General features: G+C 41.8%; 2 protein-coding genes across 4 annotated transcripts; both read left to right on the plus strand.

Moving 5' to 3' along the window:
- Positions 1-1,047: 1,047 nt before the first annotated feature.
- Positions 1,048-15,453, plus strand: si:dkeyp-118a3.2 (protein Ycf2). Of its 3 annotated transcripts, none has more exons than XM_039794291.1 (6): positions 1,048-1,185; positions 8,331-9,545; positions 10,387-10,704; positions 11,417-11,540; positions 12,208-12,321; positions 14,548-15,453. In XM_039794291.1, the coding sequence occupies exons 1-6, from the start codon at positions 1,143-1,145 to the stop codon at positions 14,720-14,722; spliced, it is 1,989 nt and encodes a 662-aa protein (XP_039650225.1). In that variant the 5' UTR covers positions 1,048-1,142; the 3' UTR covers positions 14,723-15,453. The 3 variants fall into 3 exon arrangements, with proteins under 3 accessions (XP_039650225.1, XP_039650146.1, XP_039650074.1); XM_039794212.1 differs by lacking the exon at positions 1,048-1,185 and adding an exon at positions 7,767-7,848 and having other exon boundaries at positions 8,301-9,545; positions 12,211-12,321; XM_039794140.1 differs by lacking the exon at positions 1,048-1,185 and adding an exon at positions 7,770-7,848 and having other exon boundaries at positions 8,301-9,545.
- A 373-nt stretch (positions 15,454-15,826) lies between these two features.
- Positions 15,827-21,600, plus strand: tyrp1b (tyrosinase-related protein 1b). The gene is made up of 9 exons (XM_039794424.1): positions 15,827-15,912; positions 16,815-17,173; positions 17,422-17,530; positions 18,140-18,353; positions 18,736-18,940; positions 20,237-20,404; positions 20,724-20,903; positions 20,991-21,137; positions 21,304-21,600. The coding sequence occupies exons 1-9, from the start codon at positions 15,899-15,901 to the stop codon at positions 21,507-21,509; spliced, it is 1,602 nt and encodes a 533-aa protein (XP_039650358.1). The 5' UTR covers positions 15,827-15,898; the 3' UTR covers positions 21,510-21,600.
- The last annotated feature ends 1,163 nt before the right edge of the window (positions 21,601-22,763 follow it).

The raw sequence follows: 22,763 nt of genomic DNA on the forward strand, positions 1-22,763 counted from the left end.
GATCCTTCAAGAGGGTTCTCAAGACTTATCTGTTGCTCTTACACTTAAATAATTCATTAATTCTTATGATTTGTATATTTATGGTATATTTATTATTTTTTATTATTGATATTTGATATTGTATTGCTATTATTGTTATTATTACTAGTATGCTTAATATTGGCTTAGCAACTTTAAAAACAGTTTACTGTTAATTTTAACTATTGTAAGATTCATATTTTGTCGCTTTGGACACAAGTGTCTGCTAAATACTATAACCATAACTATAACCCTTCCCAAAAGCTACAATAAAGCTGAGAGTAGGTAGTAAATGCTCTGGAAAAGAGCACCAATACAAGAGAAGCTAATTAAGCCATTCAAGGAACACTGAATTTTACCGGTTACACACTGCACACGTCGCGCGAGCGTAGCGTTTCTGTTGCGTCTCAGCTGCGTCTCAGCTGCGTGGACACACACACATACACAGCCTCCTTCCCTTCCTGAGAGTCCCTGTTAATTTGCCTACTCCTTACCACATCGTCAACTACTCTCTCCATATTTTCCTCACTCGCTCCCATGGCCCTGTCATGGTCTCTCGGCTTCTTCCCTGTCATGATGTTGTTTCTGCTTCTCTGTATAGCCAGCCACCTCTCCTCCTCCTCGGCTTCAGGTAGTGCTGATGTTGAAGCAGCTACTACAGCCCCAAACATGTTAGACATTTTGGCACATTTTGAGGAATCCACCTGTAGATTCTTAATCTTTTTCTCCTGTAATTTCTCTGCACTTCCCTTGCGCTTTGGTGGTCGTTTGTCCATTTTAACGTGAATGCTAAACTTCCAGCACAACTATTACAGCTTTGTGTCTCATGGCCAGGAGGCGTGGCCATAGTGGGATTCGTAAATTTGCGGCCCGTAGTGGGTAAGGGGGTTCCTGGATTTGATTGGGTCAGGCCAGATCTAATAAAGAAAATTAACCAACGGGCCGCTGTGAGATCTTTATGGGCCGGCCCCGCCCGGCAAAAAAAAAAAGGCCTATTTATATCGGCGATTCGGCCCAAAAGTGCGTCGGCCCACCGGGAAAATGCCCGGTATGCCAGATGGCCAGTCCAGCCCTGGCTACAGGCACCACCAGATGGTCCTTTCAGGGGCCGTGGCATTTGAGTCATGAGAAACTCGAGAAAAAGTGAGCGCCATGTGTCGACGACAGGTAAGTTTAGGCACCAAAAACAATTAGTTTGGATAAATTTTTGTTTTTGCCGGGAAGTGAACTCCGCTCCCTGGCTTGAAAACGCTGTTTTATGTTGATACCATGTTGTGCTAGCCTTGTGAGACCGCCTTAATCTCGTGAGCTCCAGTTTTCTACTCGTAGATCAGTCTGGCATCTTGAGATAGAGAAAATTTGGAGCAGTTCGCCAACCGACCGACCAATCAGCATTGGTTTTGAGGCGGGTTTACGTGTGACGCAACGAGAAGTGACTGTTAGTCTAAACAATATGGCAGCTTCCACGGATGAGATGAGCGTAGCTATCGCGCAAGTTTTATTAATTAATTATAATTAGAAAGTATTCCTTATTGAAAGAAGAGCAAAAAACGGCACTAGAGGATTTTCTCAAGGAAAAGATGTTTTTGCTCTTCTCCCGACTGGTATCAGCAAGAGTTTGATCTGATTGGTTGATATGGCCCGTCTATCACCAACATAGGTGGTGATAGATGGATGGTTTATCCAATCAGCTAACCAGTATTTTCGCCCCTTCCCAAAAGTTCCCAGATGGATATGCTGAGCAAATGCGAAGCAATCCATCTGGCGGAGTCAGGTTAATGTTGTGCTACTTCATTTTGAGATAATTTTCCATTTAATATAAGGTTAGAGTTCATAAATACATGCATTGGCCTCCCTGGCCGAGTGGCACTATCCAAGGTAGGAGGGGGGAGGGGCATTTAATTATTGGATGTTTTGTTTTTTGTTTTATTGTGCATGATCAAAAAACATCCCGCTCAGTTTTTTCACAAATCACACCCTGACTGTCACCCCTGTGAAACTCATAATCATTACTTGCTTGTGTCAAATGGTAATAATTTTCCTTGCCTATATGGCACATATTGGCATGTCTAAGTCTGCACTCATTGCTGCTGCTGTTAGTTTTCTTGCCTAAAAGTGGCACAGCTAAGACTGGAACTGCAGGTCTAAACTGCAGCTAAATGCTATTGGCTGGGCCTGGATTTGGGTGCTTTACAACAACCTTGACACTAACATGAAACACTAGTGCCTAACATGAATAACCAATATCTTTGAAACTTTTGAAATTTTTTATCATGGACAAAATGACAGATCTTCCTGTAGATGACCAACTCATTAGTTATGCATCAGATTGCAACATGACAAAAGAGGACAAAACGTATACATTTGCAAATTCTGAAGGCAATATTGTTCAACTGTCATATTATATAATGTCATGTCCACTTATTCTTTATAATAAGTTTCATGTTGATAGGATGAAAGAAACCTTTTTATCCAAATCACCAATGGAGCATCACCTTATACTGTGTGTAATGTAGGCTATGTAAATAGAAGTGTTCAAAGTGATTAGGTGTGCAATATTTTCCAGTAGTTAGTGTTGGTGAGTTTGGACAGTGGAGCAGGCTCGGGTAGAGGTTAGTGTTGGTTACCCACCTCCACTGCCCCCTTTTCATGGAGACCACATCTGAAATTCCAACATTGACATGTGAAATACAGACAGCAACTCTTATGGCCTCACAGAACTGCACAGTGTGCTGCTCCTCCCAGCCCTAAACATAAACCAGCTTCAGAAGCTACACAGCAATGCACTAGTTTTACTGTCACAATGATGATTGTAAAATAACATGTCACCCCACTACTTATACCGAAGGTGTTTTGGGGAAACCCAGAGAGAGAGTTTCATTGCACTGGTCACTGATGGTTTCTAAAGAGAAACGTATGATTTCATTTTTACTGTAAGTTTGTTCTTATGTATCCTAATAAAATACAGAAATTTACTTTTTCTTTTGTCTGAGTGAGAGTTTTTGTTTTTATGGAATAAAGTTACAAGCAAACATGCAATTAGGCCACAGACAGATTTGTGTGGGAAACTCACTTTAATTAAGTTTTTGGTGTGTGTGTGTGTGTGTGTGTGTGTGTGTGTGTGTGTGTGTGTGTGTGTGTGTGTGTGTGTGTGTGTGTGTGTGTGTGTGTGTGTGTGTGTGTGTGTGTGTGTGTGTGTGTGTGTGTGTGTGTGTGTGTGTGTGTGTGTGTGTGTGGGGGGGGGGGGGGGGGGGGGGGGTGTGGGGGTGTGGTGTGGGGTGGGGGGGGGGGGTGTGTGTGGGGGGGGGGTGTGGGGGGGGGGAAAGAGTGTGAAGTGGCAGCCTGTACTGTATGTATGTATGTATGTATGTAGACAATATATGGCATGCATCAGTGTAATAATCCCCCTCTCCAGCCCAGTCACAAGGCAAGAATGAAGTGCTACTGCCTGGTAGCACAAAGCACAATGTGAAGCTCATGTGACTGTATTAACCTTTCCGACCTAATCTCCTGCAGTCACGAATGAGAAAAAGCAAGAGAAAGAGGAAAAAGAGAAATCAGAAAATATAAAGTTAGAGAGATAAAAAAAAAGGTATCAAAGCAAGCAGATAAGAAAACAATTCAGATATGTTTTGTTGCTCCTCTGAAGCCCTCAAGACTCAGTTTCTATCTATGGTTTGTTTTGTGACAGACAACAGAGACTCTTGTTATGCAGAAGTGCAGATTTGGCACTGAATTGTCAAATAAATCGAATTGAGGTAGAGATCACTGTGCAACCCCCCCCCCCATGGCTTCAAAAGTGACACAAACCTCAGAGAATAACACTGACATGTTCTTATACCAACACTGATAGCAAAAAAAATCTCTATTATATTTTTATAACTCTGAGCAGACTATCAGTGTTCCTGCTGACGGGCCAGGAAAACAATAAGTTGGTGGGTCTAGGAATCTCATTGCCTCCATGACACAGGTTTATAGTTTTGTCACGCTGGTCTTTTGGCATGAGAGTCAATGGAGGCTTTGGCCAGGATAAGCTTTCATCAGATTTTATTGAAAAGGAAGTTATACATTAAAGCTCCACTGGCTTAACTGTTATTGGGCAGATCACAGGGAAACAATGTATGACCTTCAAAAGAGATATTGCTTTTCTCAAAATGGGAGGGGGACAATGGAGGGCAGACATCCGACAGATGTCTGGACAGAATTGATGTCTTTACCTGTAGGGTAAAGATGTGAATTTAACATTGGCTTTCTTGAAACAATTCATTCCTTGGACACATTTACTCATTTTAACCTTTTAAGCCTCAGTCTTTGTTTCCCACTGATCCAGCCAACAATGAATAGAACTATTTATGTTAAGAAGGTATAAATGGCCCGATTCATGTTGCCACAGTGGATGGTACAGTGCATTAAGTATGGCAATACATCGTAATTGAGTTAAGCAGCTCAATAGAAATTGTAAAAAATATAAATTGTTGCAAAGTTTGTCACATTATGACTCAATATCTTATTAACTTGCTGGGTTTGTATGACCATACCTATTTACTACACATTTTTGACCCTCTATAGTAAACTGGGGCAATTTAAATAACCGTAATTTATCTTTCTCTTAGGAATTATGCTCCATTTTAAACTAACCTAACTGACACAATGTTAATGTCCTAATATGTACAACAGCCATGTTAACTGCTCTGTGAGGCACAGCAACGTCAATCTCAAGATGGCGATAGAGGAAAAAGTCATGAAAATCTTTAGGATTAATTTTCTGGGATTATTTATTTCATAAATAAATGTTATGGCAACCCATCCAATAGTTGTTAAAGGGGTGATAGAATGATTATATAGGGTATTTCACACTGTTCCTTATGGTCTCCTAATGGGGTATGTAACATTGGTTGGGCTGAAAATGGCCTGGTTGATATTTTATGGGCCCTTATGCATCCCTGTGTTTTGGCCCTATTTGTAACAAGAGCTTTTCTTCCAAATATGGTATGGTCATGAATATTTAGATGAGCTGCGCAGTGATTGGTTGAGCGACTTGCCATACGCAGACATTAGAGACGCGCGCTGATTGGTTGAGCGAATCCCCAATACACATACATTAGAGAAGCGACAGAATCTCATATTCCAGACACTGCAATGTTTCATTACCAAATTCACTTCTGAGACTTTTTTAAGCGAGAAATCAACTATATAAAGCTCAAATATGTGCCGTTTTACAAAAATTGATGGCTAATTGCAAATTTGGTAAGACGTGTCGGACTTTAGGAGCTCCACACAGTTGGACGAGAAAAGCGACAGCCTGCTGGGCTCCCACCCAGGGCAAAGTCACCCTTTGTGGATACTGCATACGGGGCTCCGCGCGCCAGCTGCCGGCATAACTATATCTATAAATAATACATTTACGGTTTTGAATGTCCCAATGTATTATAAAGCTAACCGTTGTGTCCGATTTGATTTTAAAGGCATTTTTATGAACGCGGTATGCGTCTTTGTAGGAACGAGCAGCTGCTTGCTATATGTCCCATTCATTACAATGGGGAAATACCGCAGCTAGCTAGCTACCTTGTCGCCATAACTAAATTATATTTACAGTTTGAATTTCGCTACGCCACTTATACAACATCATTCCCCAATGTCTTATAAAGCTAACCGTTGTGTCCGATTTGATTTTAAGGCATTTTTATGAACGCGGCGGTACTTTGTAGAGCAAGCAGCTGCTTGCTATATGTCCCATTCATTACAATGGGGAAATACCGCAGCTTGCTCACTTTCGCATAACTAAAGTATATTTACAGTTTGAATTTCGCCACGGCATGAATATTACAGGTTCCTCAAGGTCTTACAAAGCTTAGCTAACACTTGTCCGATTTCGGATTTCAATTGAATGTATTTTTGTGAATGTCAGAGTTAGGAGGAGGCTAGCTAGCTCTCATTGATGGACTCCATCTCACCACGGATCTATCAATGAGACTCGCGGACAAGAGGCGTTTATTTCCCCGATTGTTTGTTTAAATAACTCAACACACATACCCATTATAAGATTAACTGGAACCCGCGCGGCCGCGGTAAAAGATTGCGGGCGCATAAGCTTCGCTGACACTTGCGGTCAGGGCGGCGATGTAGCAACCCAGGCAGCACCAACACCGGCACTAAACTCCGAAGAAAATTTGCAATTAGCCATCCATTTTCGTAAAAAGCGGCCCATATTCGAGCTTTATATGGTTGATTTCCGCATAAAAAAGTTTCAGAAGTGAATTTTGTAATGGAATAGCAGAGATCTGCGTGACCTAGCTAGATTCAGAAGACTACCTGATCTCAGGTCAGTTGTGTAGCCTATGTAAATGTTGGGGCGTGACTGTTCTCTTAAGGTTCCGAATTTTGAGATGCTTACGCAAGCAACTCAGCTTTGTTGGGATTCGCCCGTTTTCAGAGGCAGTTTCAAAATATGAGATTTTCATAGTAAAGGGGTGTCAGTGGGATTTTGAGCTTCTATGTATGTCCTATTTACCCACCAAACTGTCGTTATTCAACTATGACAGGGTAAATTCGGTTTTGTATTCTATCACCCCTTTAAGATAGTTCATTCCTGAACTCTCAGCTTACAGCATGGATCTTCATGTTTCCTTGCATTAATGCAAACATAAATTTAATCATATTTTCCAATGGACAAATTTGTTAATGCAAAACACAGATGCTTAATCTCATACCTCGCTGCACCCACAGAGAAAGTTTCAGTGCACATGTTGTTTGTGTACTCTTGGGATGTGTCAACGATGCTAACCTGGATATGAATATAAATTAACTGCTGCACATAAACTGGGGATTTTTTTATTTCCTCTAGCAATACACTGTGGCTGATGCTGTACATTTACAGGTAGATACCAATTAATGTAACGACTACTTCCAATGTCCGTGTATTCCTACACTAACCATGCGATTGTGAGACTGGACAGGCACATGCTAGACATCCATATAATATAAATATTCTTTGCATGACATAACATGGTAGCCATGGATGTCTTTTTTAGATAACTTAACAGTTCTTAACTTAACAGTAATCCTTGCTATGCGCACAAGACTGGTGACATAGAAATATATAGTGTATAGTGTAGTAGTAGAAAGAAAGGCCATATAAAGTGATTAATAAAAACACTTGTAACACACATGGATATCCATTTCACATCTTCTGCGTGAAACGCTATCTCAAGAGAATACTACTTTTATTGCTGTGTGCACTGTGATATTATTATGAACTTTTGCTTACAGTATTTTTGTGCATCTACTCTTTCTAGCTCTATATCAAGCTCTAATTGTAGCATCACTCACGCCCCAAACTCACAGCCCACCTATAATTGCTCCTCCAGAGTTCACTCTGTGTGTGACATGCCGTCTTAGCTTCACCACAGCCCTTGTAAGGGTCTCGAAAGCATTTAACATTGAAGTGCTATTTTACCCCCCGCCCCAACTCCCATAGAGACACCTGGTGGTACGAAGACACCTCAGGGTGGCAATATTTAACATGGCGATGTTCGTTTTTTCACCCTCCCTCCTTTCAGTGTCACCTGCTAACCCTCCCTGCCCGGGCCCAATTTACTGTCCAACCATCCAGAGTCCACACATTCAGTGTATGTCTTGTGGTGGTGTACACACTCACACTTGACATTTGAGCAAGTTTGAAGAGACAAAAGGAAGTAAAGAGTGTTTTCCTGGGAGAGACTGGGGATTGTTTTGGAGTATATTTTTTTTATGTTTTCTCTGACAACATGGAGTACTGCTTTTTTAAAGGATTCCTAGTGGTTTTGTTGATACAACACTGCAGGTCTGAAGGTAGGATGGCATTATGCAAATAGGTTTGATCATCTATGTGTTTATATCTTTGTATTTCCATGAAAAGAGCAACATCTGCACACTGACTCTAAACCACAAATTGACTTAATTTACTTAACTTACTTCAAATAACCTTGCATCTACTTGTGATGTGCATGTAACTATAACTAATCATGTCTTAGAATTTTGAATCACTGAATAATGACATAATCAACCAATGGTAAGGATACAGAATGTTGCTATATTTCTCATGAAGTGATTTACAGTGATTACGTTGGCACATATTGCATTATAATCAAACAGTCCATAACCATAATCTTTGGACCTGTTCCTTGAGTGGTCAACACTTCTTCATCATCAGTATCAATATAACACTGCTCAAATATTCCAAGATTATCTGTTATTTACAGCTGCTACAAAACTACCAAAATTGTTTTATACTATCTCCTTAGATCTTTCTACATCTATCCAATCTTCCACAGCGGTCAACCTGCAAGATGGCCAGGCCTTACCCCAGGAACCAGAGCTGCCCCCTGCAGAGGTGGTACCCGTGGTGGCCCCTCCTAGCCTGAAGGAGGTGCAGCAGGCTGTGCAGGAGGCCTCAGAGCAGGTGGAGGGTCGTGGGGCAGAGGAAGTGCTGAAGGAGCTGCTGGAGAGGGTGGTGGTGGCAGCTATGGGGCAGGTGGAAGGAGGAGGTGAAGAAAAAGCAGATGAGGCAGCAGTGCAGGAGGCGTTTAAGGAGGATGCACTCGGGGCTAAAAAAGGAGAGACTGAAAGTGACACAGAGGCTGAGGTGTCGGAGCAGACAGTGGAGGAGGAGGTGGAAGGTGAAGATATGGGTGCCGAGGGGGGAGATACTGGGGTTGGAGAGGAGCAGGAGATAGCGAAGGTGGATGCATTTGAAGATGTAGTTGAGGAGGGCAAAGGAGCTGCCAAGGGGGACGAGGAGACTGTAGCTGGATTTGTGCAGGTGACTACAGCAGGTGTAGAAACTGGAGGCAGAGAGGCAGAGGGAGTGGAGGTTATCGGTGAGTCTCTAGACACCGAAGTCAGTCAGGAGGTTGTAGAGGAAGCTGTAGCTGCTTTAGAAGAGACAGGAGGGTATTTAGCAGTGGAGGAGACAGGGGTGGAGGACAGCGAGGAGCAGGTTGTGTTATGGGACGAAAGAGGAGCAGCTGAATCAGAAACACAGGAGGTAGAGGAAACCCCAGCTGTTGTGGATGTGGCAGTAGGTGGAGAGCCAGAGCAGGAGACCGTGGTAGAGTCTGACCCTAGCCTGGCGGTGGCTGATGTGGAGCAGTTAGGGGATGCATGGGGAAAGGAAGAAACTCAGATAGATGATATGAAAGGTGAGGTGATAGTACCACATTTTGATAATTATGAGAGAGAGACAACACAAACTGTGGCAGGAGAGCCAGTAGAGGCGGAGGACGAGGAGAAGGTAAACATAGTGAAAGACGCTGAAGGACCAGAGGTAGAGGATGAACAAGGCCATTTAGTGGTGGAGGGAGGAGATGCTGAAGAGGTTGAAGCAGAAGGTACAGAAGTAAGAGAAGCAGAAGGAGGTGAAATAAATGGAGGAAGTGTAATCAAGGAGGAATCAGTGGCATTAGTGAATGAGGGCGGTGACCAACAAGCAGGAGAAGAGGAGCAGATTGCTTTGAAGACCTCACGTGGCAATGAAAAAGAGGATCAAGGTGAGATATGTGAAGTGTATTCTTTGTGCAATGGAATGGAAAGCTGGCACAAAGAAATTAGGCTTCATTGTGGTGGTCCGAGACTGGCACCATGAACCTGCAAACGTCTAAAACCTCAAAATTCCCAACAAATCCAAATCTTCTCATCGACTTTTATTCTCATTTTATTAACGAGCTCCATATTTAAGCTGCAGCATTCACTTTGTTTTCAGTACATTCTTTTCTATTAACTATCTGAAATGTTGAATATGTAAAATCTGTTCATAATTTGGGTCACAAAAACCTTAAACTGCAATGGTATTTGTCTTTAAACATTCAGTTGCATTAGACTCAGCAGCTTTGGTTTAGCTTGCATTGTTTGCATCTTAACCTACTTTAAGAGACAAAAGCTCTTAAATGAAGATTTTAAGCCCCTTTAATGCACTTTATATGTCCTGAAAAACCTTCAACTGCTGCTCTGGTTAGGGAATGAGCAATGGTTGGAAATGTTTTTAGCAAGCTTTTGGTAGAAAGCGCTTGAGAAAATGTTTATAGAATATCTGACATGGACATTAATTATTTATCAGTCAAAACTTCTAAAATTCTCTTAAAGACCAATGCTGACATGCAAAGACTGATACGTTAAATACACATTCTGCACTGTAAAGATACTGTGATAGTGTAAGTGAGCTTACGCATGCATACAAATACGCATGCTTACAAATCATGAACCAACTTCCAATCTCAGCTGCAGCACATCTATGCATTATTCTACATTCCTTAGGTACACTCGACAAACCCTAAACCTTGACCTCTTGGCTTCATTTTCATGTGTGTGTCACATACCAAACCCCTCTTCTAGAAGTGCTGGTGATCTCTGCCCCAGAGCCACTGGACGGCGATGAAGCCTCCATAGAGCAGAGCCCTGAGAACCAGGCTCCCACCCCCAGGACATCCTTAGGTGGGGTGGAGACAGAAGAAAATACACTTGGTGATGAGAAATCCAATAATGGCAATGAGATCATTACCCATACTGATGACCTTTTACCACATGACCCTGTTGTGGCCCAACCTACACTGGATAATTTTGTTAAGGATTTTCCAGCTGAACCCCCTCAAGCAGAAGGGGAGGAACCAGGGGAGGCCAATGAGCTGGTGGAAGATACAGCCGGAAACACAGGTAAAATAGAACATAAAAAAAATATAAAAAATATAAAAGGAAAATACAATGAAACACAGTTGCCTCTTTGGGCCCCTATGTACTCCACTGGTTTTGGGTTTAATGTCTCAATTGAGAAGTGGAATTGAAGTTTAAAATAAAAACAACAGAACTTCTGACTAAGGCTATAAATGGGTTTGGGTATATATTACAGCAGATTTTCTCCAGCTTAAAATTTGGGTAGAATAAAGGAGAGGAAAACAGATCATTATTGTGATACTGCCAGCAAAATATACAGATGGCCAAGTTGATGTTGTTCCATTTAAATAAACAGTGGAGTAGGCCAACTACACACTGACTGGTGGGGGAAGACCAGAAAGTTGGGAACATCCTGTCACACTATAATATGCTATTTTCTGTCTCACTGAAATGGATGCAAAGTATTTCTTTCTACTCTTTTAATGCCCCTATGCATCACATGCCCCTTTGAGCTGACATACTTTAAAACAGCTGGAAGGTAGATTGTGTAAAATGACATGGCAATCGAATAAAAGTTGTTTTTTTCCCCTGGAAAACTGTAATGTGATAGTGTTAAATAGATGGAATGTCAGTGTACAGCTTCCTTTATGTGCAGTTGAGGGACAGTTGATTTAGTTTTACCAAAGCATAGTGCATCAGATGTCATGTTCCCACCTCTTCTGCCTTACCTCTCTGCCTTAATGTAACTGTTTAGAGACAAGTGAGCTGGGACTGGAGGCATGGAAGATTGGGGCTATTTCTGCTGCAGCCTTCTTGGTTTTGGAGACCGTTATCATCATTATCTATATCCTCAAACATCCTCCTCGCAACAAAAACAGGTAGGTAAGCACCGGTTTCTGTACACTTAATCTCCAGGAACACTCATTCAAAAGTTATCATATAGCCCATTATTTTCTGTTGGACGGAAAATACAATCCAAATGTGCCAGTTTTATTTCCTATATCCTGCCATCTATTTATGTATTTTGGGGAGGCTGAGCTACATTGTAAAAAATTTGATTTTCAATACAACCCTAATCTTACTCTATAATTATTTTAGTTCTGGCTCAGTCTTTGTTAGACAGACTCTTTTGCTCTCTTTATGAATGACAATCAAAATAATACTTACTCTGCATTCGCACTAGCACCAGACGTATCCCAATGCTTCTTCTCTAATAGCAGAAATAAGCCATCTGATTGCTAGCTGTAGTACCAGCAGTGCTACAATCACAGATGGGACTTACAGCAGTGCTGGTACATGATTGCTTCTGATGTCGCCCAAGCTGCAGCTAACATTTCCACACTGATAGATGATGACATGAGGAGACTGTGCCCATTATTGGTTCAGTATTTCTCTCACAAAAAGAGATTGGCCTTTTATCGGTAATACGCTGTACTAGTTTTTAATTTTTTTTCCTTACATGGCCCAATGCAGCATGTAGTTAATTTGTAGACGGCAACAGTAATAACTGAGATTTTGTGTGTTTGTTTGCGTGTATGTGTATAGCAGTGTCCCGGCTCTACAGCGAGCATGTGAGGAAGGGTGTGTTGAACCAGAGGCAGCTACAGGAGGTGACTGCCGTGACGACACACTTCCTGCAGGCAATGGGGACGCTCAACAGTATGTTCACATTTAAACATCTATCTTACAGCATCATCTCTTATTCAGTGACACCTTGTGCTGTATATGGAAGCACTTGCATTCTTTCTTCTTTTTATATGTGCTGAATTCAAAAACTGAAACTTAAGGAACAAATCAGACCAAACATATGCATACTGATAGCTCCCTGTAAATTTAATAAGGAAAAGACAAAGTCAGCCTATTGTCAGCCTTCACCAGTCTTTATTACAGATTGAACATTAAGGGTGAGGATCTCTAAACCTTGCTATGCTAGATTTATTGGGAGCTGTAAGTACTGCACGCAGGTCTTCTGTCTAATTTAACCAATTTCAAGGTTTCATTTCATGATGTCACTGAGCTCAGAGAGTAACTCTCTGCTTGATTTCCTCCCAGCCTCTGATTATGTGCTATGCCACCAAACTGACTTCTACAGTATCAGCTGTCAACTTGTCACTAACACTAGCCGGATGTCAGGCTTGCCCATTGTCAGCCAACAAAATCATGTGCACTGACCTGAAATCTTGTGGTTCATAGGAACCACCAGTTGTGTGCTTCTCAGCTGATTCCCTCTTGGCTGCTTTGTAAGCTATGCGCTCAGGAGGCTGCTCACTGGGTCACATGAGAGTGTGAGTCCCATGAACGCAAATCATTACTGGGTAATACCACTATTCTTTTTAATCAGACTAGCAGGCTTGAATCAATAATAAGCTAAAGGTTTGTGTGCGTGAGGAGTGACCACGTGTAAGTATGAGGTAAGGATGTGTGTTTAAAATGAGAAAAAAGAAGACAGAGATTGAGAGAGTCTGCGTATGGAAACAAAACTCATGTGTAAACGTAACACTGTTTGTATATCGTCCAATGATGTGCTAGTGAAAAGTGTGCAAGACACAGAGAAATCTGACGATAGCACAGACTATAACAATGCACTGAATTATTAACAGTCAGCAGAGTCATGTTGAAATGTGTCCTTGTTAAGAGATTTTAGAGCAGCCATGACAATCCACTTATCATTAGAAGAGAGGGAATCACTAAAAACGCTGCCAAAAAACAGCAAAAGTCACTTTTCGAATACTATTTGGAAAACTATCTAAGAATCAAAAAACAGTATCATCTTGACATTAAGGCACAAAGTGCTGCTCCTCGTGCACACAAGGATGCCAGAAGCCACTGTGCAAAGCAAGCCCATTCAGTGAGTGTTGATAAACTGTGGGAGCCAGTCATGTACATTGTGGAATGTACATGACTGATATACCTGACATACCTAATATATATATATATATATATATATATATATATATATATATATATATATATATATATATATATATATATATATATATATATATATATATATATATATATATATATATATATATATATGATAGATGTGCATTTAGAATAAAGACGCTGTGATTGGTAGCACTGGTCTCTTTCCCTCTTCCCTCTCTGTACTTGCAACACATTGGGGGCACATGCATTGACGCAGACAATTGTTACAGGAGACAAAAAAAGGGAACTTTTTCAATTAAATACATTTTAAAATAACAAAACTTAAACATGATCCAAGCCCAACGCTTTACGTAACAAACCAGTCCCAACCTGACCCAGAAAACCCAGTACTTTGGCGCGATGTGTAAAGTTCTGGCAGGTAGGACGCTTCTATTGTGTACAGTGCCAGATTACAGCAGAGGAAGAAATGAATGACTACAATGCATTCTGGGTAAACAGCCCTTTAGCGTACATACTTCATCTGGAATGACACTTAAGATGGTGGTTTGGATACCCTTGAGGGACAGGACACTGTCACCTGCATTTAGTCAATAATGTCAAGGGATCTTTTTTTATATCTGGGTGTGTCATTATCTCCCAGCTTATCTCCTTCCACCACAGTTTGCAAGCTTCTCCATCTGGTGCGTCATTAAATAAACAGACCTTGCGGTGAAAATATCAGCATTTGCTCGCAGCACGATATTCAACAGCAGTTTGATTATGAAAACACCAAATTAAGCTGTGTTTGTATTTTACTGGTACCCTAGGTGTACAATCAGAGGGTCTTTGTTCTCATGTAAAGCAAAGCAGCATTTTATCCTCATTTGTATCAAATAACTTATATTGCATGCACTCTGTTTGTGATTATTCATGCTATCCAGCAGCCCTGGCTTTTCTCTCGCTGCAATTTATTCAACTGTTAATGGCTGCCAACCGCCCTTCTGTCCTCTCTACCAGGATAGCAGCACATGACCCATTTGATGTAGCTTCAACCATGGCCCAAAACAAAGAGCAGCATGAAGAGGAACATGCAATAGCCATGTCCGACCTCCCGCCCAGCTCCGCAGAGGAGTCGGCCAAAACTGGACCAGGACCAGACTCCTCACAAGACCTCAGGACTTCCATTCTCTAGGGGGTCCAACTGTTTTGTCTGTTTTTACTGTATCTAAACAAAATCCAAAAAGCCACTCTCCATCCCTGCACCTAATCTACCCAGACACCCAATGAATTACCCTACATTCTCAAACCCTAACCAACCCGACACAGACTGCCTGGAATTCTGACTATAATAACTACTGTATATGTAATACATTTGTATTTGGTGTTTGTGACCGCATGTCTGTTTGTGTGAGTGTAAATTGAAAGAAAAAGATACTGTCACACATTTGGCATATGTGAGCATGTGGAAATAGGAGTGTGCATTAACAGGTGAGCACACTGTTGGAAAAAGTGAACAGGAAGAGCATGTATTAAAATACTCTGTGCATGTATGAGTGTGTGTGTAAATAGGATAAACATGTTATGAATCTAGTTTGATGTCTGTAGGCTTTTTAGGCTACAATGAAATTGTTAAGAAATGTTTTTCATACTGACCAAATTAGTCATGCTGTACAAAGCTGTTAGAAATGATGTGAAAAGGGCAGTGGGTATGACCAATTTTCCAACCAAGTTTTATCAACAATTCACAAAAGCCTATTTTTACAGTATCATGGAGTACCACACTCGCCAACAAGAAATAAAAAAACATTTGAGATAACATTGACATTAAGTTTAAAACTATTTGATTTTTATTCTAAATAACTCCTGACCTGTGTATCATCATTTGTGATTTGAGCAATTCCAAATTAAAATGATAATGTTGAATTTGTGCTTTCGTTCTTGCCTCCCAGTATGGATGTTTCTGTACTCTGCAGGGCACAATTTGACATTTTTGATTATTTGAGGACACAAATCAAATAATGAGAGGAATCAAATGACTAAATTGTGCCCACAAAGTTATGAGGGATCTTTCCCCAGACACCTGACTGCCTCCACAGATAACAAACCATCGCCATTTTATTGAAAGTGACTAAAGTATGACTGTTAGAGTCTTTAACTGTGTGAGTGACCACACAGACTGGCGTCATTTGGGTTATGATCACAAGGCATACAGTGACATGAGTGTTTAAAGTACTGCCCTCAAGTGTGTGTGTGTGTGTGTGTGTGTGTGCAGAGAGGTCTGGTCATGCGCTCTATAGCTATTTAAGCCTGACAAGGGAAATGGGCTGACTCTTGGGGGGCTACAGTTCTGCAGAAAGAGAGGAGCAGCATGCACAGTCAGAGGTAGGGGAAACACATTCCACTGATGCTTTTTTACATAATGAACTGTAGAATGCAATAAGTTTTAAAACCGTGTGAATGATTGCTTTCGCACTGTTTACAAACTAAAAGTGCTATGAGACTAATGAACAACTGGTACAAGTGGCTATTGGCAAAATCTAAGAATGAAAACCAAGTTTTATTTCAGATGGGGATATACAACAGATTGCCACATAATAGCCCATGTTGGTTGCACTGGATGAGTATTATGATTGCATTCAAAAATAAACGCATGTGAAAAACATTTTTCCATGTCTTTTTTTAAATTCTTATTTTATTAGGAACTTTTTTCAGTGGCTGTTATCACCGTTTTGTTGAAAAATAATTGCTCCTGCCAAACTATTAGTCACTCCTTCATTCATTCCTAATCAACAAGCTTCAAAAGACAAGCAAATCTAACTACTATAAAAGGTTGAAGCAAATCGTGTCTTGCCGTCTGTTTAAAGCAGTTCTGAACTTGTAAAAGTTGAAAGCTAATGGCTTTGTGAATTATAAATAATGACTCGCACTGCCTGCAGGGGCGTGTAAGAAGTGAAGTTTCAGAATAATGTTAAGACAACTGGCTTTAACAAGAGAACACAAACCAAGTTGTTCTTGAGCTTAATTGAAGTGTATGTCTGCAGTGTATTAAATGTTTTGTCTTCAACTTACTAAATGTGTGCTGGAAAAGGCGTTAGTCCCTTACAACCCTGAACACGATAAGTGGTTTGGAAAAAGATGGATGGATGTAAAACAATTCTCAACATGTAAACTGTGTCTACTCTCTTTGTGTTTTAAAAACTCCTAACCTACTTTATTCTTACCTTATTTTCCCAACTCACCTAATTTACCTAAAATTCACCTCCCTTCTCTCTGGATTTTGGTAGCATGTGGAGAGTTGGTCTCCTGGTGGTGACCCTATGTGCCACCCTATCGCTGGCTCAGTTCCCCCGGGAGTGCGTCACACCCGCGGGGCTGCAGAGCGGCCAGTGCTGCCCATCCCCAACAGGGGCGGCAGGGGATGAGTGTGGCTCCAGCACAGGAAGAGGACAGTGTGTGGCCATCGCAGCAGACAACCGGCGCCACGGACCCCAGTACCCTTATGCTGGACGTGATGACAGAGAGAGGTGGCCTCTGAGATTTTTCAACCGCACTTGCCAGTGTAATGGGAATTTCAGTGGCTACAACTGTGGGCAATGTCGCCATGGGCTGACTGGACCAAACTGTGATCAGAGGATCTCTGTGGGTAAGAGAATGGACACTGTCTAAAAAGTGTATCTCTGACTGCACACACTTTAAGATCTCAGTGGGCCTCAAAGACATAGAAAAATACATCAGTCGAGGGAATGAGGGCAGCATTTATTGTTATGGAAAGGCAATGTCTATGTAAATTTTTAATAACTTTTTTTCTTTCCTCCTCTGTTCCTTTGTTCCAACCCCTTCCCCTCTCTTCCTGCCTTTATGGGTTCCTCCACCCCATTAACCTCGCTCCAGTAAGGAGGAATATCATGCAGATGAGCACAGCTGAGAAGCAGGCATTTGTGAACAATTTGGACCGAGCAAAGAGGACTGTCCACCCTAACCTGGTCATCTGTACACGGCGGTACATACATAAGCATATATATATATATATATTGCATTATTGCAATCTTTCTGTATGGGCTCGATTATGGGAAAAATAATGTTAAGAATATTTTAAAACTGATTTAATGAAGTCATATGAAAGGGAGATTGATATTTATTCAGTCTTTACAGGTATGAAGACAGCTAAGTCTAGCTGAGTCTGGCAGTTGAACACTCAGTAATATAGCTATGAGTGAACCCATGCTGTATTTTGAAAATTATCAGTAAAATCATAAAATTTCTCCTGGCAGCTTTCTGTTTAGGCTGTAGGTGGAAGAGCAACTTTATCAGTTTAGGCAGGAGTAAAGGGTTTTTTAATCTTCTAAGTAACAGTACATACATCTGTGAATAACCTTCCAAGTCAGTTGAGGATTATAGTAGATACATTTTTGAAGCAATTCTCAGCTGCAGGTAGAAGAACGCTTTTAACTTCCTAATAAAAAAAAGGGCATGCCCAGGATCCAAGCTACAGGCCTCAAACAATATGAGTGTGGAGACTTGCATTAAAAAACAAGAGAATAATCTTAGAGCAGTGTGTAGGAAAAAAAAAACAATGTGACATTTATCCTGCTGCTCCTGTCACCTGAAGGTACCAGGAGGTGTATGGGCCCGATGGCAACACCCCGCAGTTTGAAAACATCACCATTTACAACTACTTTGTTTGGAGCCACTACTACTCTGTCAGTAAAACCTACCTGGGGCCGGGCCAGACCAGCTTTGGCGGCATAGACTTCTCCCATGAGGGCCCAGGTTTTGTCACCTGGCACCGTTTTCATCTGCTGCAACTGGAGAGAGACATGCAGGTGCGAAGAGGGAAGGAAGGGAGGGAGAAAGAGGGGGAAAGTGCAGAAGAAAAGGGGAAGAAGACAAGGCTTTTCGGCTGACGGTTTGATGAAGGAAGTGAGGATGGGAGAAAAGAAGGATGATAAGAGGAGGAAGGAAAGAGCGTGGGCATTTGAAGAGATGGAGACAGAGCGAAAAGCTATCTGGGAGGAGAAAGTGGGAGCAGGGAGGGAATTATACAAAGGTAGAAAATGATATGCAAATGAGTGTGGTGTAAAAAAAAAGAGGGATTGAAAGTGCAAAGACAGTTGAATCCAATATTAAACTGCATCAGTTCATGAAACACATGCATGTATTTATTGAGATATCCATGAACACTTCTTTTATTTTTCATCTATGCAGGACATGCTGGGCGACCCAACCTTCGCCCTGCCCTACTGGAACTTTGCCATCGGAGGCAGCGAGTGCGACATCTGCACCGACGACTTGCTGGGAGCCAGGAGCTCCTTCGACATCAGCTCCATCAGCTCCAACTCCGTGTTCTCCCAGTGGAGGGTCATCTGTGAGAGTGTGGAAGACTACGACACTTTCGGCACCGTCTGCAACAGTGAGGACAGTTGCAGAGACACACACTATACACCGTCCTGTTCAGGAGAGCAGTGTTGATGTACAGCGTAGTCTCAGCTGCATCAGAAAAGAGGGCAAAGAGCTAATAAAGAGAGCATGTAGAACATAAGCTGCTATAAATAATATCTTACAGCTGTTGTGCCACATTCGATAATGCTCGCTTTTACTGCAGTTGGTTTGAAACTACTCAACTTCTTCTGAGTTACTGTGTGCATCCAAAGTATTGCATTCTAATACACTGGATTTTTAAAAAAATTTTTGATTCCCTGAGCCTAATTTCTCTATAGCAGACATCAGAACATACAGTTTTAGAAGTGTTAATTCCCAATGGGTAAAGCGGTTTATGCTAGAATAAGGCAACTCTGTGTAACACTCTAATAAGCTAGACATTCTATGATCAGATTTGAAGGGATTGGATCTCATTCCACCCTGGCACCAGATTACAACTCAAAATCATTCATTTTGCTTTAGTTTTCAAATACACATAAGTCATACAATATACAATATGTTTTTCCTCTGGTATTGTGGAATAATAGATGAATGTCAATCTTCTTTTAGCGTAGTGCTCTACAACAAACATATGGAGGGTGGGGGGGGGGTCCTTTTTGACCAATTGCATGTCTTTAAGAAAAAAAGCTGTAGGAATTAGGTAACAGGTAGAACATGTGAGTGGCCAACGCGTGAGCGATCTGTCTCATTAATCCCCTTAGAGAGTCATGACAGGCCTGGTATTTCCTGCGTCAACAAGCAACATCTCCTTAAATGGGTTAGTGGGGGGCTTGTTGAAGACAGGAATCTAACAGTCTACTGGTTCCTTTGATCTGAGGGAATAATCTTCAAACAGACAGACATCTCTGTTATGTTGCCTTCTGTTTATGTGCTTGTGTATGAGTGGGAGAGAAAGCACACAAAAAGAAAGAAAAAGATCATGCATGCAAGAAGAAAAAAAAACTTCTGTTCAGTCACAGAGCTCCCACTTGCTACTGTTGACTTTTAGTGAATAATTAACAAAGAAAACTGCCAACCTGTCATGTTCAAGACTGATCAAACTAGTCTAGTCTCCCACATAGAATTCGAAAGTAGTTCAATAACACAACATCATCTTTCTTATATTTCTGTGGGAACCACTGGCCTGATTCTGATCCACAATGTCCCATTAACCAAAAAAAACCATAACTATCATTGCTCAATTGTGATCTTTTTTTCTGAGAGTAGAGTTAAGTATATTGTACTTGCTAGATAATATTATCTCTGACCTTCTGTCCTTATTACCCAGGCTCAGAGACCAGTCCCATCAGGAGGAACCCAGCGGGCAACGTGGCACGGCCCATGGTGCAGAGGCTGCCAGAGCCCCAGGATGTGTTGGACTGTCTGGAGCTCAACGCCTTCGACACTCCGCCGTACTACTCCACCTCTTCTGAGAGCTTCAGGAACACCATTGAAGGTGTGTCCTGGGTCAGAATGAAAGCAGCACTAAAGATTTTAACATCCTTCCTTTAACCAATGGAGGATATTCAGGTTCAGTCGAGCTCAAACTGCAGAGCTGCTGAAGTACTGTAACACACACACACACACACACACACACACACACACACACACACACACACACACACACACACACACACACACACACACACACACACACACACACACACACACACACACACACACACTTATGGTTAACTCCAACACAGCATTTGTTGTTCCTTATTTTGGTCAATCAGAGCTTTCATGTATTGGCTGCGTTGTTTCGTATTTTCTAGGCTACAGCGCCCCCCAGGGGATGTACGACCCGGTGATCCGCAGCCTCCACAACTTGGCCCACCTCTTCCTCAACGGGACAGGCGGACAGACTCACCTCTCACCCAATGATCCCATCTTTGTGCTGCTGCACACATTCACAGATGCAATCTTCGACGAGTGGCTCAGCAGGCACCAACCAGGTACAGACAGACTGAACTAGATGCAGATACAAAAAACTCACTCAGAAGGAAGAAAAGATGGATAAACCTAATTTTCTTATCGTGCAGGTGAAGTAGTTTACCCTGAGGAGAATGCTCCTATTGGGCACAACCGGAGATTCAACATGGTTCCTTTTTGGCCTCCTGTCACCAATGCTGAGATGTTTGTCCCTGCCCCAGAAAACCTGGGATACTCCTATGAGGTCCAGTGGCCAGGTATTTAGCAACGCACACGCACGCACACACGCACGCACGCAAGCACACACACACACACACACACACACACACACACACACACACACACACACACACACACACACACACACACACACACACACACACACACACACACACACATGACCTTCCTCTCCTTTTTCCATAGCTCGTGCCTACACCCTGTCTGAGATAATCACCATAGCCATTGTTGCTGCGGTGCTGGTGGTGGCAGTGGTGGGTAGTGTTATCGCCTGTGCCGTGCGCGCCCGCTCCTACCGCTCAGCTGAGGCCCTGGAGCCACTGCTGGGAGAGACTTTCCGACGCTACTCACAGGATGACCGGAGGTTGGACAAATCACAGTCTGTTGTCTAAGTCTCTGCCTTTCTAGAGAGGCCTTAACATTTCCCTGCATTTTTTTTTGTATTCCCCTACTTCTTACAAATAAAGTTGAACTGGTTTTGAACCCAGCGTCTGAATGTATTTGCTCTAAATTGTAGTGTCGACAATTAGGGGACAATTTCTCGCCTGTAGTGTCCCTTTTTCAGCTCCCAGTTGCATGTTGCTAATATGTTCATACAGACAAAGTTCATCCGTAAAATTAATGAGAACTGTCCTATCAGGTTTGATGTTCTTATTCCATTCATTCTGCACTTAATCTAGGCCTATTACTGTGAGAATAATATGCTGTACGGTATGAACAGACCACAGACAGGTCTTAATACTAGAGGCCTTTGCTGCAGGCCAAATTTGCTTGTCTGAAGCCTGAGGCTAACCAGCAAACCACTTACGATGTAATGTTGCTTCTCAGCGATTTATCAGATCCATGCAAATGTCCATGTCTCCATAACAGCACACACACTGCCCTCATGTGGATATGACACATTACTGCCGCAGTATGAGACTTCAATATACAAGTCATGTACTCCTGCATTGGTCTGAGAACTTGCACACACCTGTGCAGTTCAGTGAAATTTTATACTTCTAGCATTTTACTTTTACATTTTACCAATAAACTGGGTCTTGCCTTGACCAAAACCGATGTAACCGGTAGGTTCTGAACTGCACAATGCATAAAGAAATAATGCGTTAGTATGACATTTTTAGGCTAGGAAAAATGACCAATTACATTAATTGAATAATTTAACAGTTGTGACACAGAGAACAATCTTAGAAAACAGCTTTTACACCAACATGTGTAGAATAATTTTTTCATAATGAATTAAGAATTTTACACAAGAAATTAATTAATCAAACAGGGGAAAATGTCAAAATGAATATGAACATTTTCAGCGGTTTTAAAACTAATGACCAGATGATGCAGTGTTTCTCTGCTATAACTGCATGGCGGTGTCGAATTTCTTGCTTCAGGCTAGTGAATGAAACGGCATGACCTAAGCATGCATGCTTCTCTGTGCCAAATTTCCCATTAATCCAGCTCATTTGCTTGTGACAACCTAGACTTATATTGTGAAATGATGTGCAACTGTTGGCACCTACATTTATAAGTGTAATCAGAGCCCGTCTACGGAGAGCCTGTTTACTCCCTATTAAGCCCCATTGTACCGAATTTGGTTGCAGTTCCACCAGAGTTCCACTGGGGGTGATCGCAGGTGGGTGCAAAATAAA

This window comes from Perca fluviatilis, chromosome 1, assembly GCF_010015445.1.
Source record: "Perca fluviatilis chromosome 1, GENO_Pfluv_1.0, whole genome shotgun sequence".
In the NCBI taxonomy this organism is placed as follows: Eukaryota; Metazoa; Chordata; class Actinopteri; order Perciformes; family Percidae; genus Perca; species Perca fluviatilis.